Consider the following 23,070-nt stretch of genomic DNA (forward strand, 5'->3'; position numbering starts at 1 on the left):
GCCTACAGATCAATAGACTTAAGAGACATATCAACCATTGCTATGTATGGATTTTATTCATGTCCTGATTCAAACAGACACATCTATAATAATAAAAGCATAATATGCTAATTAGACTGGACGGCAGCTGAACGACCTTCTGGACGAAGCCTGGTCTGTGAGGGCTGAGGCAAGCTGGGGCTGTGAGGGCCAAACCCCTTGCACATTTTGTGCATCGAGCCTCTAGTTTAAAATAATTAAGACAATTGGGGAAGTAGGAACACTGACTGCTTATTTGATATTAAGGAATTAAGCTTAATTTTTCAGAATAATAATAATATAATGAATGACTTTTAAAATTATATATCTTTAAGACATATACTGTAATATATGTGGACAAAATAATATAATATCTTAGATTTGGGTAGTTATAAGTTCCAGCACTGTTTGAGCTCCTCAGTTTGGCATAAAACTCTGCCTAGTCTATTGAATTGTATTACAGTCTAGCTTTCTTATTATTTTTTAAACTATCAAAAACATCCACTTTATTTCTAGGGCATGTTAATTTGAATATTGTAAGGATCAGCTCAACTTGTTTTGGCTTATTTATTCATTCATTTAACAAATCCTTCAGGGTGTCATTGCATACCAGGTCCTATTCTAGGCACTGAGACTATAGCAGTGAACAAAACAGACAAAATTAAATAAATCCATGCTCTTTTGGAGCTTACATTTGAGTGAGACATAAAATGAAACAAAATAAATAAGCACATTATAAGGTACACAGCATGTTAGAAAATGAAGTCCTGTGCAAAAAAAAAAAAAAAGAGAGAGAGAATATTAATTATAAAAAATTAAAACTGGCTCCTATCAGAAAATAGTTTTAGTTTATAGTTTTACTAAGTGCTCTTTCAGACTATTGCTATAGTATTCTGATATTGCTTACTGTTTTCTTTTTAGATTCAATGAATGTGAAGAAGGATAGTAAAGGGAAAACTTCTCAATCGGACACATCTAAACAAGATGGTAGGTTTTAAAGTATTTAAACACATATTTTTTCCTCAGTCAGTGTTAATATGAACTCTTATTACTTTTATATACTCTCTGTACAGCAAACTCCTGTAAATATGAAACCTAAGTGATAAGAAAGGTCAGGAAATAGTTTTTATTTTGAAATTTTTACTTTGGTTTTACTTAGAGATAAATTGGTATGGCATTACATTAAAAAATAACCATGTGTTTCAATGCAAATTTTGCCAAATTAAAGATATCTAGTTATTAAGTACCACGTATTACCAATTTAAAATAACTTTATTATGAATAAAAAACATCTTTACATTACAATCAATGTGAAACTCTGTTTTTGATGGTCAAAAGATAGTTGATAAAGGTAGATAAAAGCTTAGGCATTGATAGGTCAGACAGACCTCTTCTAGAAATCCTGGCCTCATTCTTCTTTTGTTTTAAAATCCTCATCTGAGGACATGGCTTTATTGATTTTAGAGGGAGGAAGAGAGAGAGAGGCAGAGAGAGAGAAAGAGAGAAACATTGATTGATAAGAGAAGATATCAATTGATTCCCCCTGTATGTGACCTGATGGGAGATTGAATCTGCAAGCTAGACATGTGCCCTGACTGGGAATTGAACCCTCAACCTTTTGGTGTGTGGGATGATGCTCCAGTCAACTGAGCCACTCTAATGGCCTTGTGACATTGGGCAAATTACTAAACATTCTTTGTCTATTTTTTTTTCTCAGTAGCACATGGATCCTACTACTTACCTCATGGGATTATTGGAATTTAAATTTAAAAAATGAATGTAAAGTACCTAGTATAATTCCTAGGTATATTGTATATGTTCTATAGATGTTAATTTTATTTATTATCACTCAATTAATTTTTATTGTAAACAGCATGTATATAGCACTGCACCAGAGACACTGGAGGTACATCTGACTTGTTGCACCTGCTCTTACGGAAAATGAGAAAATAAGTCATATGAACACAAAAGGCTGAATAAAAAAATGACAAACTTATGGTGTTTACCAGAGATTCCCAGACGAACCTCTTGCCCTTCCCTTTGTCTTTCTGTTGGACCTGTTCTGCCCTCCCCACTCTTTTTTTTTTTTTTAAATATATATTTTACTGATTTTGTACAGAGTAGAAGGGAGAGAGATAGAGAGTTAGAAACATCGATGAGAGAGAGTCATCGATCAGCTGCCTCTTGCACACCCCCTACTGGGGATATGCCCACAACCAAGGTACATGCCCTTGACCGGAATCGAACCTGGGACCATTCGGTCCCCAAGCCGACGCTCTATCCATTGAGCCAAACCGGTCTCGGCTGCCCTCCCCACTCTTGTAATACTTCATATATGCCTTCATATATGCCTTTCTGTTCTCACAGGAAGGTTGCCTCTATAGGTAATCTCTATGGAATCATTCTCTTTGAATGCTGGGCCCCCAGCGCTTCCTTCTTTTTCCCATTGGCCTTATTTGTCCGTCAGCTCTTCTTTCCAACCTCTGAAACCCTCCAAGAAAATGGAGGCCATTAGGTTAAAATGTTCTTCTTTATCCCTACAAATTCCATCTGTGTTTACAATATAACAGTTTCGTTGAGATGTAATTTACATAAACAATTCGCCCATTTAAAGTATACAATTCAGTGGTTCTCAGTGTATTCACAGAGTTGTGTAACCATCATTATAATCAATTTTAGAACATTTTTTTTATCACCCTAAAAAGAAATTCTGTACCCAGTTAGTAATCACTCCACATTTTCTCCCAATGCTTCTCCCCTCCCCAGCTCTAGGCAACTACTTATCTACTTGTTGTCTCTATAGATTTAGCTATTCTGAACATTTCATAAAAGTAAATAAAATATATTCTTGAAGGTTGAAGCTAGTAACTTTTCAAAATTCTCAAACTTATGATTTATAAAAATGAGATTGATCAGGTTGACAGACATCTGCAGATATTTCTGAGAGACCTGCTTTTAACATCTTATTTTAGACATTTGGACAAATAATGGACTAGAATAGAGTATAAGTCAAACAAGAAGGAACCATGGTCCTGAACTTAACATCTTATTTTAGAAATCAGTGAGTGACTGCTGGAAGTTTCAGCTCTAAGAGAGCCAGGGTTTTTGTCCATTTTATTAACCACTGAATTTCCGGTAGCTAGGACAGTGCCTGACACATACTGGCTACCTTTTATGGGAATCCAGTGATGAATGAAACAGACATGATCCCTCCCTTCTTTGAGTTTAGGAGGAAAGGTAGACATTAAATAAACAACTACAATTGTGATGAGTGCTGTGAAGTAGTGGTGCAGTGATCGTTCAGCTGAGAAGTTTCTGATTCCAGATATTTCCCCCATCTTTACTAGACTCTGAACTCCAGCCTCACACTAGAAGACATTATGATTCTGATTTATTCTGGAGAAGACCAGGGGGCTCACATAGATTATGTTCAGCTTGCCAAAAAGATATTTGGACAAATAACGGACTAGAATAGAGTGCAAATCAAACAAGAAGGAACCATGGGCATGTGCAAACAATAATCAGAGCACTGTTTTGGCTCCTGGTCGGGAATTCAGCTGTGGTATTGTAGATGTGTCAAATCTAAATTAAATTGATCAGATATATCAGTGACCTCCTTAGGACATCCTAGCCAGATCCCCCAACCCCCAATTCATGGTGTTTTTTTTTTTGTTCTTTAAAAAAATGCTCTCCAAAACTATATGTTGGTAGAGCTTCAGTTAGAATCCTGGGTCTCCTGATTGTTTAGTTAGTGCTTAGGAGGTCACTGAAATATCCTGCCCAGTTGAATTTTGGAGCCATGGATCTTAGTGTTCACTTACGAAAAAGCTATTCAGTATTCATAAACCAATGACAATAATGACATTTAGTTTTATAATAATAACATACTATTTATTGAATGACTTACATGTATGCTACTTCACTTAATTCTCAAAATACCTTGTACCATATTTATTACATCCCCTATTTTATAAAGGAAGGAACTGAAGCTGAGAAATGAAATGACTTGCTCAGGATCACATAACTAGAAATAGGCAGAGCCTGGCTGGAAGAAGGCAGGTGTGACTTCAGAGCCCATAGTCTCACCATTCTGCTGCATACCTTCCAGCAGTGTGGTAACATTCACTTCCCGTCATCTAAAGTGGACTTAAACACAGTCTCTTTTTAATGGAATAATCTCTTAGATTTATTGTTAAGTTTAAAAAGCAGGGTGCACAGTGTTAAGTATAACATAATATTAGTACATACATGTGTAAAATCACACTCATATATCGATGGCATGCTGAAGCTGGTTCACACCAGCTACGGAGAGCCATTTGCACACAACTCTTTCCAACTTTGTGGTTAGTGACTTCTCCTTGGCACCTTGTAATCAGGTATGGTGGTAGTATTTAAATCGCAGAAGACTGCTAGCACTACCAGTCAGGCTTTTTGTTTGTTTGAATTTTCTGAAAAGCTGTCTGTTAATCATTTGTCAGCACTTTGTGTGTGTGTTTCCGTGTGTTATATATCCTTAAAGGATATATAAGAGGTTAGTAATGTACATTCCCCCAGGAAGGGGAAAAGTCAAAACCAGTATTTTTTAAAAATATGTTTGTGCTGATTTCAGAGAGGAAGGGAGAGGAAGAGAGAGATAGAAACATAGGTTATGAGAGAGAATCATTGGTCAGCTACCTCCTGCACGCCCCACACTGGGGATTGAGCCTGCAACCAGGCGCTTGCCCTGACCGGGAATTGAACCATGACCTCCAGGTTCATAGGTCAACGCTCAACCATAGAGCCATACTGGCCAGGCTCAAAACCAATATTTATATAGTGACAAAATTAAATGAGTATAGAAAAACCTCATGGTTGATGAGAATTAAACTTTGTATGAATGAATACTGCTTTTAATACAGATATCAAGTTTTTCTCTCAGTGCCTTTGGCATCTGACTGGCACAGTGAATTGAAGAGTTCAGGCCAGGCAGAGTACTACTGCTTTCTGACCTTGTGCTCTAGCATTATGAAGACTAAGTGAGAGAAAGGATGGCAAGAGTGTGTAAAAAATGTAGATCACTAAAATAATCTATATCAGTGACTGTACCGATGACTGGTTTACTGCTTTGTTCTGCCATCATATTCTTGACACCTGGATGGAGATCAACTAGTCAACTGAGGAACAACTCTGGTTCTCAGATTTTTTTCTTTCCGTAAAATTCTGCTAGACCACACACCTAAACACCTTTAGCTCCCCGTGAAAAACAAAGCACCATCACATTAATGGGATGAAATGGTAAAAACACATCTTGAGTAAATTTATATTAGAGCCAGATGAGTAGAATTTGCTATCACTCTATAAAACATCCTGTAGCTTCTAGAATCCACATTTTTAGAATCACTGGGCTGTAGTCCTCATTACATTGAGAAGATCTGGCTTGTAATTTATACCATAGCCATTATTATAATGAAGTTGTCTTATTTTTTATTCCTATACTGGTAATCAAATGTACATCAGGAAGTTTGAATCTGCTCTTAATTAGAAAATATTTTTTAAAGAGAAAATGGAACCAAAGCCCATTTTATTCTTGAAAATTAGTATACATATTGTATATATTAAAAGTTATTTTGTATATGTATTTCCAGATGAATTCCAATGGGACAGTTACTTGAAAAAGACTGGATCTTCATGTGCTCCTGTAGAGTGTTTCAGACAGGTATGCTAAAATTCTGTAGATGTTGAATATATTAATGTAAACTATCATTGGAAGGTGTCCGTGCGACTGTTAGGTTCAGGTGGTGTGAGGAGATGGTGAGATTGTGGTAGTGCCAGGTAAGAAAGCTGGTCTCTGCATTCATTCATTAAGAATGTCAGAAAGATACACATGCACATAATTACCGTATTTTTCGGACCATAAGACGCACCGGACCATAAGACGCACCAGTTTTTAGAGAAGGGAAATGAAGAAAAAAAGATTCTGAAACAAATAGTGTCCTAAAATATTTTATGTGCATTAAAACCCAACATCACAGTCATAAACACATGTAATCAACCCTGTAAAGTAAACAGCAGCATTTAGAACCATTTTAGAGCCGGGTAAGCACACAGAGACCACACAGAGCCGGGCAAGTAAAAAAACTTTTTTTTTACAGTATATGTGTAGGCTATATTTGGACCATAAGACGCAGGGACTTTTTCCCCCCACTTCTGGGGAAAAAAAAGTGCGTCTTATGGTCCGAAAAATACGGTAATTATGAGAAGTGTGACTACTCTATATTGGGAGGGCTCACAAAAGAGGTGCTATCTGAGATGGTTGGAATGAAGGGAAGGATATTCCAGGCAGAGAGAACATTTAAAACAAAGGCACATGGGTGTGAGGGAACCTGAGTGGGAGGGATGGCGTGGCTGAAGCACAGAATGGGATAGAGGCAATAGTGTGGGAATGAGGTTAACGTTGTGGGGGCTTTTAAATTGTAATGAGTGCTTGGACTTTTATCTTAAGCAGTGGTGAGCTACCATTTGGCTTATTTCAAGGGGAGTGGCCTAATCAGATTCTTATTTTAGAAAGCCACTCAGGGTGCACTTTAAAGGCCACCGTTAGGTGCCTGGAAGTGGGCAAATGAGGAAAACCGGCAGTTGGCAGTGTTTTTATGCTGCACATCAAGCCAAGGGGAGGGCTTGAAGATCTTTTTCTTGAACCCTATAGTTCTTAACTTTGTTTACCATCTGCTGTGACCATTACTTAAAACGCTCCTCAAGTATTCTGGTAACATAACGGACCATTTGTTTTTCTTATAGTTGATTCACTTTAACAAAATTGTGTTTGTGTGTGTATAGTCTAAGATTCCACCAACTAATGAATTCAAAGTTGGTATGAAATTGGAAGCACATGACCCTCGCAATACGACTTCGACATGTATTGCCACGATTATTGGAGTTACTGGTGCCAGGTTACGTTTACGCCTTGATGGTAGTGATGACAAAAATGATTTTTGGAGACTAGTTGATTCTCCAGACATACAGCCCGTTGGAACCTGTGAACAGCAAGGGGACTTACTTCAGCCTCCACTGGGTAAGGATAAACAGTTTTAAAAATAACATATTCTTACTAGTAATATTCAGTAGAAATAGGTTTAATGGCCTTTTAAAAACCTATTCTCCTAGACATTCTTACGAATAGATGGTCAGGTGGTTACTGTGGAAAATATACGAGAGAGGAAAAAACAGTACCATAGGTTAGAGAGTTTCACTATGTACACATTTGGTTTGTGTGTGCTAAAGGTTTTCCACTCCAGGTTTTCCACTCCAGAGAAAGACTCATGCTGTCTTCAAACTTTAAATTTCAGAAGCTTCTCTACTAGATTACACATGCAGATTCAGAAGCCCTTCTGGGGGAGTAGTTTATAGCATTTGATACAAGTCACTTCCTCCCTCAGTATTGCCCACTGAGCCATTCAGCATTTTTGGTTTGGGGGTGAGCATAGGGTATTCCACATCCAGGTTCTAGATGTAAATCTGGGAATTCCATTTCCGCTATAGTGGGAAGAAATCTCAGTGAGAGAAGGGTGAGTACCTTTAGGTTTTTGAAAAGGAGGAGATAGATGGAACTTACCAGTAAAGGTTTTTAAGTTCAAAGTTCTTCATTTTGACCAAGTTTTTAAAACGTAAAATGTGTGTGACTAATTTTGGGCAAAATTTTTCTTTTATTATTTAGCTGTACCATGATATTCTACAGAAAATAAGTGATTTCATTTATCACTTTTCTTAATTCTGAGTGAATGGTGGGTTTTTGTTTTTGTTTTTTCTTTACAGTGCTGAAAATGAAAATTCCCTATTATAAAGCTCAATGGAAAAAATGGATTTTTTTGTCTCTTACTGGTGAAAAATTCCCTGAGAATAAAAATTTAATATATTAATAATAACTATTCTTGGTGATGTATTTTTATACTGTTCTTGCTCTAATTGTTAATTAGTCTTAATTTGGCTTCAAATATTTTTAAAAATACTAATCAGAAATGTGTTATTCCGAGGAGGTGGTTAAGGGTGTGTGTGTTTTCTGCTTTTTCCCCCTTTTCCTTTATATCATTCATATTTTTTATTGTTTACTTTTATAACATTTCTGGAATCATACAGAATTCTGCAAGAGATGTAAGTGTAAACCTGAGGCATAGTGTTTTCCTGTTTGGATTTTATTTCTGTTTATAATATGATAATATGTTTTCCATTTTTTTGAAAAGAAATATAGCATTTCAAAAGCATAGCCAAAATTATGATTATTTATTTTTAAAATTACATTTATAATTTGTTAACTGAAATATGAAATATATAAAAACACATGATAATTAATGTATACTTTCACACTGCATATAAAAATAAACAGTTTTTGCCAATTTGCTCATTAGGCACTTTTGAATAGTTTAGTTTCCATTTTAATATAACACAACTTATTTAATTTTCCTTTTAAAATGGGTTTATTTAAAACTTAAAGGTTATTACTTAAAAGATATTTTAAAGTTTTAACATAAAAACCGAAAGTGTATACCGTAAATCATAGGTGTACAGCTTATATATGAAAACACCTGTTTAACTACCACCCAAATCAAGATATGTGAATATTATCAAGATACATGATTATTATCAATATACGACAAGTTCTAATTTTGGTATCAAGGCAAATGAGTGCTGCCTGAAACAGATTGCCCTCATAATGCAGAAGCTCCATTCCTGCTGATCTCCAGTCATAACCACCCCTTCCCAAGTTAACCCACTGCCTTGCCTTCCTAACATCATATATTAGTTTTGTCTGTTTGAGTTTTATATGAACTTTAACCTATTTTTTAGCCTTTTAATCTACGTTAGACTTCAGGGACTTACAGAATTAAGAAAAACGTCAAATTTAGAAAAATCATGGTACATGATGCAATAAGATAAGGTAAGGGGTAAGAGAAAGGCTTAAGGAACAGGGAATGATTCTTATGCAATATTCTGACCACAGTGTGGAAAATATATGCTGTGGATAACCTTATTATATATCACTAATAATAGTGAGTATGTAATAAATCTCCCTTCCCCCATTTTCCCAAGCAACAATTAGTTCCCTAATCATATTAGGGGGTTTTGGTACAGGATTGTTATGGGATAACTTTCTAGCTAAACTCTTTTTGTAGGCTTTATCCTACTGATGGACCTGTGGCCAGTGATTCATATGCCTCCCTGTCTTACTGCATGTATTCATCAGGAATACATGACAAGTTCTCTCCAGTTCTGGTATCAAGGCAGGCAAATGCTGCCTGAAACAGAGTATCCCCAGAATGCAGTAAAACCAGCAGATCCCTGTTTCCAGATGCTATTATAGTCACCATTAATTATAAGATCTCTAAAAATTATACCTATTTTAATAGCAACTAATATATATTCTAAGAGAAGATCATGTTTATGTAGTGTGTGCAAGGATTGCTAAAATGAGAGTTGTATTTTTCTCTAACATATTGTATGAAACATTTCAAACATACAAGGTGAAAGAATTTTATGATGAATACCCACCTATCCATTAAGTAGGTTCTGTCATTATAATTTTATTATACTTGCTTTATCACTCATCTATCCGTCTGCCCTTCTATGGATTTACCAATCCATCTTATTTTAAAATACATTTGAGAGTAATTGACATTATTACATTTCTCCTGAATACTTTAGCATGCATATCATTAACTAGAGTTGTGTTTATGCAGCTTTTTAAGGTGAAATTTACATAAAATGAAATGCACCATCGTTAGTGTACATTGACTGAGTTTGACAGAAAACTGTCTTTTATCTGAAAGAAAATAAAGTGGGGGAGGGAAGGCGGGGGGAAGAGGGCCTGGAAGTCTTTTGCAGCCTTTGCCCTGCTTGTGAGGCTGTTGGTAAGAAATGGAAGCTCTCCTGGGTTCTGGTTTGGATTACCCAAGTGTAATGGCCCATTCCCAACGTATACATGTATGTTGATGATCTCCCGCTACTGGTTTCTCTAAAATGAGAGTTTCTACTCCACTGTAGCATTGTTGCCAAATGATACAGTGGCTATCGTAGCACCAGTTGGAGAATGTAGCTACTCCTCTGGCCCATTTCCTGAGTTCCTCGATAAGAAAGTTATTCTCTCGAGAATAGTAAATGAACGCTATTTTTAATATCAACTTGCTGTAATTTCATAGGGAGGCTTTTTCATGATATCTGATTTAATTTTTAAAATAGGATACAAAATGAGTACATCATCTTGGCCTATGTTTCTTTTGCGAACACTGGATGGATCTGAAATGGCACCTGCCACATTCTTCAAGGAGGTAAGAAAGGATTTATGAAGAACTTCCATCAGCTGGGCTGTGGTTTTCTTTTTTAATGGGGTACTTAAATACTTCGCCTTCTCTAATATGAAAAAACAAAAATGCTTTTTAAATTTAATGGTTGGCAAGTGTATTTATTAGTTTGTTAGGGCTGCCATAACGAAGTACTACAGACTAGGTGGCTTAGGCAAAAGAAACTTTTTTTTTTTTTTTTAACAATCTGAACGTCAGAAGTGCAATATTAAAGTGCCATTGGGGTTGGTTTCTGGTGAGGCCTTTCACCTTGGCTTATAGATGGCTGCCTTTCCGCTAGACATGCACAGACGGAGAGGAATCTCTGGTTTTTCTTTCTCTTCTCACAAGGACAACAGTCCTCAGCCTTATGGCCTCACCTAACCTTTATTACCTTTTAAAAGGTCCTAGTCCTAAATAGTCATACTGGGGATTAGGGCTTCAATTTATGAATTTTGGGAGGACATAGTAAGCCCATAACAGTAGCTTAAACAAAAGGAATTTATTTTCTCAAAGCTCCAGAGGATAAAAGTTTGAGGTCAAGGTATTGTCAGGATTGGTTTCTTTGAGGCCTCTCTCCTTGGTTCGTAGTTGATGGGAGCACACAATTCAGCCCATGACAGCAAGTTATTTAAAAAAAAGTTATTCAGTTGTAATCATCCACTAGCCAAAATGAATGAGTACCATCTTTGTTGACCTTAGATATGAAAGGGGTGTTCTACTGGACGCAGATGTTCATTGCTGTTTTTTATTGACTTTCAGAAGTGAAGCTTCCCCCTCACTTAGTTATGTTAGTCATCCCTTTGATATTGAGGAAAATGATGATGGGGAAATAAAATTACTTGAAGGTTACCCCGAGAGATTTGTTTTTAGAAGTAAAAGAATGTTAAACACAGTCATCAGAATGAATTTGTTATAAGGAAATACTTGTTATATAACAAAGGGAAAGTTCCAAAACTAGTTTATGCTCTTGAGAAATTATTGAAGAGTACACTATTTTAGCAAACAATGAATAAAAGCCAAGCTTTAGTTAAATTATGGGTCAAATATTTCTTTCTCAACTGTTGTCCTAATTGTTTTCTTAGTCACTTAAATTTTATTACAACTGTTCATATCAAGAATAATAAACATTGATTATAGTTTTTAAAAACTTTTGAAAAAAATTAAGGACATAAGGATGTGACACATCAATTAATATCACTCCTGCACCCTGGCCAGTGTGGCTCAGTTGATTGGGCATTGTCCCGTGCACTGGGAGGTTGCTGGTTCTATTCCTGGTCAAGGGCACATGACTAGCTTTGGGGCACAATCCCCAGTAGGGGGCGTGCAGGAGGCAGCCAGTCCATGTTGAGCTTTCACATGGATGTTTCTCTCCCTCATTCTCTAAAAATCAATAAACTTCTCTTTAAAAAAATGGCTCGTGCATTGCAAAAAAATTTTTGAGTTCAGTTTTGAGCATCATAAGTACTAAAAGTGGGCTGCCTTACAAGGAAAGAGCACAGGTAAATGCTGCAAGCACTTTGGGCAATATGTACAGTAAATGTAAGAATAGCTAATCACAGGAGATGTTTAGCAGTAGGTGTTTTTGGTTGTTTATCCTCACATGAGAATATTTTTCCATTGATTTTTTAGAGTAGAAGGGAGGGAGGTGGAGAGAGAGAAGGAAACATCAAAGTGATAGAGACACATCACTTAATTGCCTCCTACTTGCACCCTGATTGGGGCTGGGGATTGAACCTGCAACCCAGGTATGTGCCCTTGACTGGGAATTGAACCCTAGATCCTTCGGTGTGTGGACTGATACTCTAACCACTTAGCCACACTGTAAAGGCTAGCAGTAGTTTTTATTAAACACCTATTAGCTTGGGTGGTGGCTTTAGAAAAGCCACTGAATTTATTTACATATCATATTGTTTTATTAGCTAGTCACAAGCCACTTGACATACATATTAGGTTTTTCATTTAAAAATATTTTATTGATTTCAAAGGGGAAGGGAGAGGGAGAAAGAGATAGAAACATCAATGATGAAAAAAATCATCAATCAGCTGCCTCCTTCACACCCCACACTGCCCAGGATCAAGCCCGCACCTGGGCATTGAACTTGTGTGACCTCATGGTTCATAGGTTGATGCTCAACCACTGACCTACACCAGCTGGGCTCATTTTAAAAATTATAAAGTAGTTCATGTCGAAACCGGTTTGGCTCAGTGGGACTTTTCTTCTGCAGTTCTCAGCAACTAAGTATATATAGGTAAAATGGATATGATATTGAACTAAGAGTTGGAGATAACAGCAAGCTCAAGGCAATAAGTTGGTTTTGGGTGTCGAGAAGAAAGTGGTGACAGGGCTAACCTGGAAATGAAAAGGTGTGATAGAATGTTTGGTCCTCTTTTTTTAAAAAAATATATATTTTATTGATTTTTTACAGAGAGGAAGGGAGAGGGATAGTTAGAAACATCGATGAGAGAGAATCATCAATCAGCTGCCTCTTGCACACCCCCTATTAGGGATGTGCCCGAAACCAAGGTACATGCCCTTGACCGGAATCAAACCTGGGACCTTTCAGTCCGCAGGCTGACGCTCTATCCACTGAGCCACACCGGTGTCGGTATGTCTTCTTTTTTTTTTTTTTTTTTTTTTTTTTTTAATCTTTATCAGTGGTTCTCAGCTGGGAAGGGGAGCGACTTGCCCTCAAGGAACATTGGCAATATCTGGGGACAATTTTGGTTGTTATAACTTTGTGTAGGGGTACCACCTGTATCTAGTGGGTAAAGACCAGGGATGCTGCTAAACATCCTACAATGCACAGGATAACCCCACAACAGAATGTTCTGCCTCAAATGCCATAGTGCCCAGGTTGAGAAACTCTGATCTTTATTAATTTCTTGGTGATCTCATCTAATTTCTCTCTTTAAATACACTTTATATGCAGGTGACTTTAAAATTTGTGTTTCCAATCTAGACCTTTTGCTCCTAACTCAGATTTGTATATTCAGCCTTCCTACTCTACATCTCCACTTGGATGTCTAATATATATCTCAAACTGCTCCTCTTGCAGCCTTTCCCAACTATCCTTCTAGTTCCTCGTGCCTGAAACCTTGGTGATTATTTCTTTCACACACTGTATCCAGTTCATAAGGAAATCCTATCGGCTCGATCTTCAAAAGATATTCAAAATACAACCACTTCTTGACATCTCCATTGTTATCAGACTGGTAAAGCTACTTTTATCTCTCTCCTGGATTACTGCAGTAGCCTCCTCAGTGGTCTCTTTACTTATAACCTTAGAGTTGTTAGTCAACACAGCAACCAGAATATTTTTTTGAAAAAAAAGGTGAGATTATATCAAACCTTTGCTCAAAGCCGTCCAGGAGCTCTCCATTTTACTCCCAATAAAAGCTACAGTTCTTATAGTTGCCTCTACCACTCTACATAATATGACCCTTTATTCTTTCTCTGACCTCACTGCCTACTGCTCTCATACTTGCAGACTACATTTTAGCCGTACTTGCTTCTTTGCTGTTTCGAACATTTCAGATCCTGGCTGTTCTGCCTGGGACACTTTTCCTCTAGATAGCTGCATGGTTAATAATCACCTCTTTTCAGGTTTCTGCTTACTGTCACCTTCTGTATGAATCTTGTCCTGATCACCCTATTTGAAATCACACAACCTCTCCTATACAATGTTCTTTGGATCTCCCTTATTCTCTATTCCCTCTCTCTCTCTCTCTCTCTCTCTCTCTCTCTCTCTCTCTCTCTCTCTCTCTCTGCATGGCACTTATTTCTAACTTAGAATATATTTTACTTACTTTATCATGGCTTCTTATCTTTCTCTTTACTAGCACCACAAGGGTGGGGTTTTGTTTGTTTTGCTAGTTAATATATATCAAGAACCTCCAGTAATGTGTGGCATGTAGTAGTCACTCAGTATATATTTGTAAATGAGTAAATGAAGGTGGAAGGACTAGAATTCTTGATGAGGTCAAAGAAATAGTTGATTAAAAGTAAGGAAATAGAAGTTAAGGATAGGAGTTTGTGGTCAGAGGTAGACTCTGGGAATACAGCTTTAAACAAAAGAATAAAAAAAATACCTTTCCTGCCCTTATAAAGCTTACCTTCTAGCTGGGGAATGTATAACAAACCATGCTAAATAAAGTATGCATATATTATGTTTCATAGTTATATGTATACTAAGGATAAGGGAGGGTGTAGATTAGTCAGGAAGGTGTTGCTAAGAAGGTGCCATTTGAGTGAATATCTGAAGAAAGGAAGAGAACGAACCATGAGGTTATAAGGGTAAGAATATTTCAGGCAGAGGAGTAATGCAGGTAATGCTGAGATTGGCTTCAGAGTTGGTGGGATTTGGGAAGAAATATCCTTTGAGAACCATATTGTAGGTAAGTGAGGAAGGAGGTTGAACAGAATCATTTTTTATCACAGTAAAAGAAAAGACAATGACCCCTTGTTTATTTTACTATTGCTTCTGCAAATTATATGTTTATGTTAGGAAGTCATTCAAGAACTGATGTTGACAAAGCATATTCTTAAAAATCATTTAAAAGCAACATAATTACCTTTCATGGACAGCAGAGGGAACCATTTTGCTAATTATCGAAATCTGGAGGTACCTTATTTTGAGATAAAGCCCTTTAATTTACTATGTTATACAAAAAGAGCTGTTTTCTTTTTCAAAAGTAAAGATTTGTGCCCTAGCCAGCGTGGCTCAGTTTGTTGGGCATTGTCGTGCACTGAAAGGTTGCTGGTTCGATTCCTGATCAGGCCACATGCCTGAGTTGTGGGCTTGATCTCTGGTTGGGGCATGTAGGAGGCAGTTGATCACTGTTTGCTCTCACATTGATGTTTCTCTCTCTCTCCCTCTCCCTTCCTCTGTCTCTAAACATCAATTAAAAAAAAAAACTAAAAAAAGATTTGTTTTCTTTCAGAGCCTGTTAATATTTGTTTGTATGGGTATACTGATGTAAGTAAATTTGATAAGTAAACTTATAAAATTTAGAAGAATTAATAAATAGTATGAAAATCTTTGGAGAATAACTTTGTACTTCCATTTGAACTTAATTTGCTTTGCTATAGAAAGTCTCTCTTATTCTGTCATATGACATTTTAAGGTCCTGGGATTCTTTTTTTATTTTTTTATTTTATTGATTTTTTACGGAGAGGAAGGGAGAGAGATAGAGAGCTAGAAACATTGATGAGAAACATCGACCAGCTGCCTCTTGCACACCCCCTACCGGGAATGTGCCCGCAACCAACGTATATGCCCCTGACCGGAATCGAACCTGGGACCTTTCAGTCCACAGACTGATGCTCTACCACTGAGCCAAACCGGTTTCGGCAAGGTCCTGGGATTCTTATCTGTGCCTTGAATGTTTCCTGTATTCTGTGAATGTCCAGCACAAATTTATCAACTACCAAGGCTATCTTTTGCTAAATATGCCCCCCTTTACCCCATATATGGTAATAGGTAATTGATTTTTAGTGGCAATATGTAAATCTTGTTTTTTATCAGTTGTTTAGTTATTAAATACTAGAGTCCCGTTGTATGAAATTCGTGCGCTGGTGGTGGGGAGGGTGGGTCACTCAGCCTGGCCTGTGCCATCTCGCAGTCTGGGCTCCCTCGAGGGCTCAGGCCTAAGCCGGCAGTCAACAGCTGTCTCACAATCTGGGATTCCTTGCTCCTTACTGCCTGCCTGCTCACTCCTTATGGCTCAGCTAAGTGCTCTTTAGATGCAGGATCCTTACCACTCAGCTTGCTTCTCCTTCGCACTGCCTCGGAGGCGGGAGAGGCTCTCGCCACCACCATTGCACTCTCCAGCTGTAAGCTCGGCTTCTGGCTGAGCGGGACTGTCCCTGTGGGAGTGCATTGATCACCAGGGGCAGTTCCTACATTGAGTGTCTGCCCCCTGATGGTCAGTGTGCATTATAGCAACCAGTCATTCTGGTCTTTCCACCATAATGATGGCTTAGGCTTTTATTATATAGACTTTGATATTTGCTCAAGCTAATTTTTGTTCTGTCTACTTTCAGGGAGGTTTTAAATAATCAAATTAAGAGTATGTAATTAAAAGAATGTTGAGGGCTAATAATTAAGGAGCTTTCAAATTGCAAAGGTGTAAAGGATAACAGTGGAAAAATATGGATAATGAAATGGGTTTAAAGAGCCATTTTAAAAAGGGACCAACCTACCAGATATATTTCTTAAATTATATCTTGGTTAAAGAATTAGTTGGGAGCTTATTTACTGTTCTTCATGTGATTTTTTGGTTCATTCATTTTTTTAACTGCTTGCTGTTGGGTCCTGTGCTGGAAATAACATCAATAAGATATAGTACCTGTTTTGAGAATCCATTCATCTCATAGAGGAGTGAACACATTCCAACAGTAGTTTCTTTATTGAAGGCAAGATTGCCCTGAGGTGGGCCTAGGAGTGGGAAGGAGTTGGTCAGGGAAGCCTTAAGAGACCAAGAAAACTGGGATTTGGAATTGGATGAGTGGGAGTTGGCCAGGCAGATGATGGGGTAAGGTGTTGCAAGGAGTTGGTTGCCTAGATTTAAAATCTAGCTCTGATACTATGGTGTATTCTTAGGCAGTTGTGCATAAGTTTTATCACTTATAAAATGAGGATAATGATTTCACTGACTTCATAGGGTATTGTAAGAATTAAATTAATATATAGAAAACAGTGTCTTGTCATGTACTAACTAATTGGAGGTTAGCATTTAATGTTAGTTTTCTGGAGATCTAGCCGGGTAGAATTGGCAGGTCGAGGTCTTTGAATGCGAGTTTTAATGGAAAAGGATGCCTTCAGGACAGTGATTTTCAGCCTTGAATGGACATTAGAATCACCTGGGGAATTAAAAGTTGCTGTTGCCTGGGCCCCACCCAAGAGCAGTTTAATACTTTCTCTTGTGGTGTGGCCATCAGGTGAGTCTAATGTTCAGTTAGGCTGAGAACCACTGGTCTAGGATTATTTCCAGGCTTCTGGCTTGAATGACTAGGGAGCTGATGGTGCCATTTACTAGGATAAAATGCAAATTGAAAGAAAAGATGTTGCCTTCAACATAGCACTTGGGCTTTCTAAGAATCCTGCTAGCATTTGCATGCTTTAACTTTTGAAACTAAGGCATACTTTTTTTTTTTTTTAAGTATTCTGGATTGGATATCATATATCTGATATATATGCCTTTCATGTTCCTGTGTCTGCCTTCTCTATAGATTTACCACCTATAATTTTTATATTTATTGATTTGTTTGACTCCATCTTTTAAACTTTCTTGTTGATTGCTTCTTTCCTTTGTCCCCACTCAGCCCATAATCCTATCATTACCACCACTAGAATTTAAGCTCAACCAGAACAGGCATCTTTAATATTTTTTGTTTACCAATGAATCCTGAATTCTTCGTACATAGTGTACAATATATATTTCTTGAATGAATGAGTAAATGAATGTCTGAATTACTGTCAGGTTGATTTTGTTTCCTTCTAGGTTCTTGGCTCTGCTCCCGAGTAAGTGGGATGTTGTAGAGCAGAGCTGCAGAGAGATTTGTAAGAACTGTTTTCTTCCTGTATTTTAATTGATATGCATAGAACTCAACTTTTGGTTGCTACAGGTTGTAAGAATCAATTGAGCAAATGCTTCTTAATACATCTAAACAATGAAAACGTTTTCAATGTTTTGATAGGAACCACCAATGCCACCTCTAAATAACTTTAAAGTGGGGATGAAACTAGAAGCTGTAGACAAAAAGAACCCGGATATGATATGTCCTGCAACTATTGGAGGTGTGAGAGGAGACGAAGTTCATATCACATTCGATGGCTGGAGTGAAGCTTTTGATTACTGGTGCAAGTACTATTGCCGAGATATTTTCCCAGTTGGGTGGTGTCGTCTGGCAGGGGATGTATTACAACCACCAGGAGCCTATGGAGAGAGAAAAAAAAGTAACTACATCTTCTTTTATTTTATTATCTTCTTTTATTTTATTGAAATGATATATAACTGCTATTGGCATTGAGGTTAGCATTTCATACCCACTGGAGCCACAGACAGAGCAAGGAGGGTACTGTCCAGGCTAGAGAGCTGGAGATAAAAGAAGACTGTGATTAGAATTCTTGAGGTCCAACCCAGTATCATAGTCTGAATTGACAGTCTACACTGGAGATATGGGCAAAGCTGGAGCTATTCTTGGACCATTGAGGCCTCGCTGGTATAAGCACTTTGGGGTTCTCAGTTTCCTTGATAGTTGATATTAAACTTAAAATTACATGTGGTATTCCATTGTTTATATCTAGAAGATAGAATTTAAAAAGTTGGGCATGACAATTATTACATACACGTTTTACATGATTTTGGTCATTTTACAATTAAATTGATATTGATAGTCTTAAGTAAAATCTACACATCAGTGAACGTTTCGACCCTATGGAAGCCATCATAGATTAGTATGTTATTTTAGTCATGGGTTTATCCATTGTGATGTTGTGTTTCCTAAGTTGAATACTACGATTTTCTGGATATTTTCTTTCAGAGAAAAGTCATAAAAACATTGGACTTTTTTTGGTGACTCTGCCAAGGCCGTAGGCATGCCTAACCTGGTTTTCTGAGAATGGAATAGCTGCTGAGATTTAAGAGGGGTCCATGCACATAACCCATTCATTGGCCTTAGTTAAATATAAACTTATTAGTGGAATCAAATGTAAACATACTTAAAATTTACCTCACTACATTTATTTATAGCAGAAAAGAGAAAAATGGTGTAGAAAATTTGTAGGTAAGCTGCGTGGAGGAGGGGAGTGGAGATAAGTGCATGTAGCCATATTACATTAGTCCTTTCTTATCTGTAGGGAATATGTTCCAAACCCCCAGTGGATATCTAAAACCTTGGATATTGGCAAAATATATTCTATGTTTTTTCCTATACATACATATACTTTGTGGCTTCTCTTTGACATATCTGAATTGCCAGCATCACTACTTTTGCATTTGGGGGATATTATTAACTAGAATAAGGGTGGCTTGAATGCAAGCACTGTGGTACCATGGCAGTCAGTCTGATAACTGAGATGGCTACTAAGTGACTGATGGTGAGTGGCGTATATAGCATGGAGATGATGGACAAGGGGATGATTCATGTCCTGGTTGTGTAGGAGGAGGAGGATGTGAGATTTTATCATGCTACTTAGAATGGCACATGATTTAAAACATATGAATTGTTTAATTTTAGAATTTCTATTTAATATTTTGGGTTGGAGTTGACTGTGTGTAATTGAAGCCATGGAAAGCAAACCACAGATAAAGGGGGAATTTATTGTAATTTGGGACTTTAATATAATACTACATACCATGATGTTCTTATTAGACACCTCTTACCAGTTTCTTACTGCCATATTTGTAGGAAGCAGACATTAATGACTGGTTTTTGTAAAATTTAGTATGATACATACCTATATGCATGTGATACTAAGATAAGTGAGGCATAGTCTCTGTCCTCAAGAAGTTTGCTTTCTATTGGGAAAGGAATGAATGGAGGGATAGATTTAAAAAGATGATACAGAATTAAAAATGTAAAAATAGAGATGTATGCTAGATATGAAGTTGGTTCAAAGGTATCCAGTCTGTTTAGGCTGGAGGTAAAAGTGGTTGGTTAAAGAAAAGCTTCACAAAAAGACTCATGATAAGACTATTAAGAGAGGAGAAAAAGTTTGTCAAGGGGAATGGAGATAAAGGTAGAGTAGACACATCCCAAAGGTTAAAATTACAGTTTATCTTAAAAACTGACTGCTCAGTTTGTGACACAGTGATGTTGGAATGTGTGGCTGCAAATGCTATTGTCCTCCAGTATCTGGTCTCCCTTTTTTTCTTAGTAATACAAGTTGGATGCTTAACACAGTGGTTGGCAAACTGGGGCTCATGAGCCACATGCGGCTCTTTGGCCCCTTGAATGTGGCTCTTCCACAAATACCCTGTGTGGACGTGGACGTACAGTGCCATTGAAACTTCATGGTCCATGTACAAAAGTCGGTTTTCGGCTCTTAAAAGAAATTTCAATTGTTGTAATGTTGATATTTGGCTCTGATGACTAATGAGTTTGCCGACCACTGGCCTAACATAAAGACTACATTTACAACCTCTCTAGCAATTAGATGTGATCATTAGATTAAGTCCTGGTCAATGAATAAAAGTACAGGTAGTGTGTTCTACTTCCAGGAGGTGTGTTACAGAGAGATGAATGTACCCGTCTCCTCTGCCTTCTTCCTGCTTTATCCTGCTGCTAGAGCTGTGGTTGTTTTGGGTGGAGCTCCATCGCAGACCATGAAACGGGGACCATATTCTAGGCATAGTGGAGTGGAAAGTAGAAAGGAGTCAGAGTCTCTGAACTTGGTGGAACAACATTTTTATACTAGCCTGTTCCATACTTTCATCTGAGAGAAATAAAAATTCTATGTTTTATAAACCTCTATTTTTTAAGGCTTTTCTGTTATTGTTAGCTGAACTGAATTCTAACTGATTCAGGATAGCTTTAGGACAACCAGGTGGACATGTCCATTGGAGAGCTTCATATGCAGGTATGACACCTAAAAAGAATAGATCTTGCTTGAAAAAGCAGGTTTGAGAGTCTTCATGTTCATAAAAAAATACTTTTTGTGTCAGGTATGATTATAGGTGCTGGCAGGGGGAAGGATGGCTGTATAATCCTATCGATAGCTGTAAGTAGTGGAAGTTTTGGGTGTAATTTTAATTGTGCACATGTAACAGATGGAGGTAGAAGAGGACCAGTGACAGGATTTCCTGAGTCAACATTTATATTTTTAAATATATTTTTATTGATGTCAGAGAGGAAAGGAGAGGGAGAGAGAATCACTGATTATCTGCCTCCTGCACATATCTAACTGGGGATCAAGCCCACAGCTCAGGCATGTGCCCCCACTGGGAATAGAACTGTGACCTCCTGGTTCATGGATCTACACTCAGTCACCGTGCCATGGAGGCCACGGCCTGGGTCAACATTTAAAACAGTAATTCTCACACTTGAATCATGTGGGGGAGCTTGGAACTCATATCCATGGGTTCTGAATCAGTAGGTCCGGAGTGAAGCTCAGGTACTTCCACTGCACATGGTTAGAGGCCCAAACTTTGAAAAATACAGAAATGAGATGACTAGAAAATAGAAGCCAATTTAGGAAAGTATACATAAATGTAAGAGAGATTGGTTCCACCAACAAGAGAGGAAAATATTTAAGGAGTAAGTATACAATACTATCAAATGCAGCATAAAAGTCAAGGGAACTCATTAGTGATCTTAAGTAAAAGTGTGTTTAATAGATTTCTTTGAAAAACCAGATTTTAGAGAGTTGAGTAAATAGAAGATGCAGAGTGTTTTTAAAAATGTGGTTTCACCAGTATTTTCTTAGATCTGCCTGCTCTGTTCTTTATCCTACTAGACATTTCACCAGTTAAAGTAAAAATTAGAAACCTTTAAATGGTCTTTTAAAACATACAGAAATATTAAATATGTTTACTTGAATATTTAATAATTTAAGGGCCTTAAGAGTTAGGTAATATAAGAAGCTATAAATAATAAATTAATTCAATTCATAAATTAAAATATTTACTTTTTTGTTAATTTTGAATATTCTTGAACCCATTAGAAATGTTTGTTTTTCAGCCTTTATATAATTGCTTTTTCAACATTAGTTTTAGGACATATCATTTAAAACTTTTTCAAATAATTAATGACTAAAGACAATTCACTTACATGATTTCTTAAAGAAATGTAGTAGGGCATCCATGAATGCCACTTGATTTGACTTTACATTAAAAACTACTTATTTAAGCTTTACTGGTTATCTGTTTAAGAACAGTAATAAAGTTTAATTTACTATAAAACTTTTTAAAAAAATAAAAATGTCCTCCCTGTGCTAACACTTCTATAATCAGAAACAGCCAAGTTCTATCAGGCTAATAATCATTGGTAGAAAAATCCACTGAGAAGCATGCCTTAGATAGAAATTCAGCAAGCTATGTGGCTTTTGCTCTCTCTTGTTTATTTAGGCTTTCCTTTCTTGGTTCTTGCTATGACCCTACAATCTTTCAAGGCCCTTTGCTTCTGGTTGGTGCTGTCACAGCTCACCAGATTTATTCTGGAGACCAATCCAGGGTGAGGAGGAGGAAAGATGTGTGCTGCTGTGTCCTTGGCCACTTAAAGAAGGCTGAGTCAAGTAAACTAAAACAAATCCCATTGTAGGTTATCTTCGTGAAGAATTCAGTTGATCTTGCTGTTCTGTTTCAACTTGTCCCCACTTTTCTTTTTTTATATCCTAGTTCTCTCTTAAAAAGTGATATTTAGGAATGCCCTGCAAGCCCTTCTTTTGTTTCCAGCATATACAGTAGAGGAATTACAGCCAGTCGTGTCATTCAAGTCCAAATATTTATTAATACAGGAAGGAGCAAAACTTAGAATCCAGCAACTTAGAATCAGAACTGGGACTACCATAATTTTAAAGGCGAATTAAAAAAAAAAATCTTTTCTTTCTTACTATTTTTATTTGGGTAAATTTATAAACAAATAAGTTTCTATTTTGTTTCTATAATTTTACTTATTGACCTTTTAATTTATTTTTAGTTTTTGTTTATTAAAAGCATTTCTTTTTATAATTGTATTTATGAACACAGTGAATGTAGGTGTGTTTTTTTTCTTCATTATTTGAGAAATTCAGAAACA

The 23,070-nt window shown here is 37.0% G+C and overlaps 1 protein-coding gene across 1 annotated transcript in view; it reads left to right on the forward strand.

Annotated features, from left to right (window-relative positions):
• SCML2 (Scm polycomb group protein like 2) overlaps positions 1–23,070 on the forward strand; it is a 68,487-nt gene that overhangs the window by 15,527 nt on the left and 29,890 nt on the right. Inside the window, exons 4-8 of the mRNA XM_084870798.1 lie at positions 940–1,005; positions 5,643–5,713; positions 6,835–7,069; positions 10,228–10,316; positions 18,031–18,289. Coding sequence (XP_084726924.1) covers positions 940–1,005; positions 5,643–5,713; positions 6,835–7,069; positions 10,228–10,316; positions 18,031–18,289 — 720 coding nt within the window. The remainder of the gene's footprint in view (positions 1–939; positions 1,006–5,642; positions 5,714–6,834; positions 7,070–10,227; positions 10,317–18,030; positions 18,290–23,070) is intronic.

This window comes from Pipistrellus hanaki (assembly GCF_964339955.1).
Source record: "Pipistrellus hanaki genome assembly, chromosome: X".
Classification (NCBI taxonomy): Eukaryota; Metazoa; Chordata; class Mammalia; order Chiroptera; family Vespertilionidae; genus Pipistrellus; species Pipistrellus hanaki.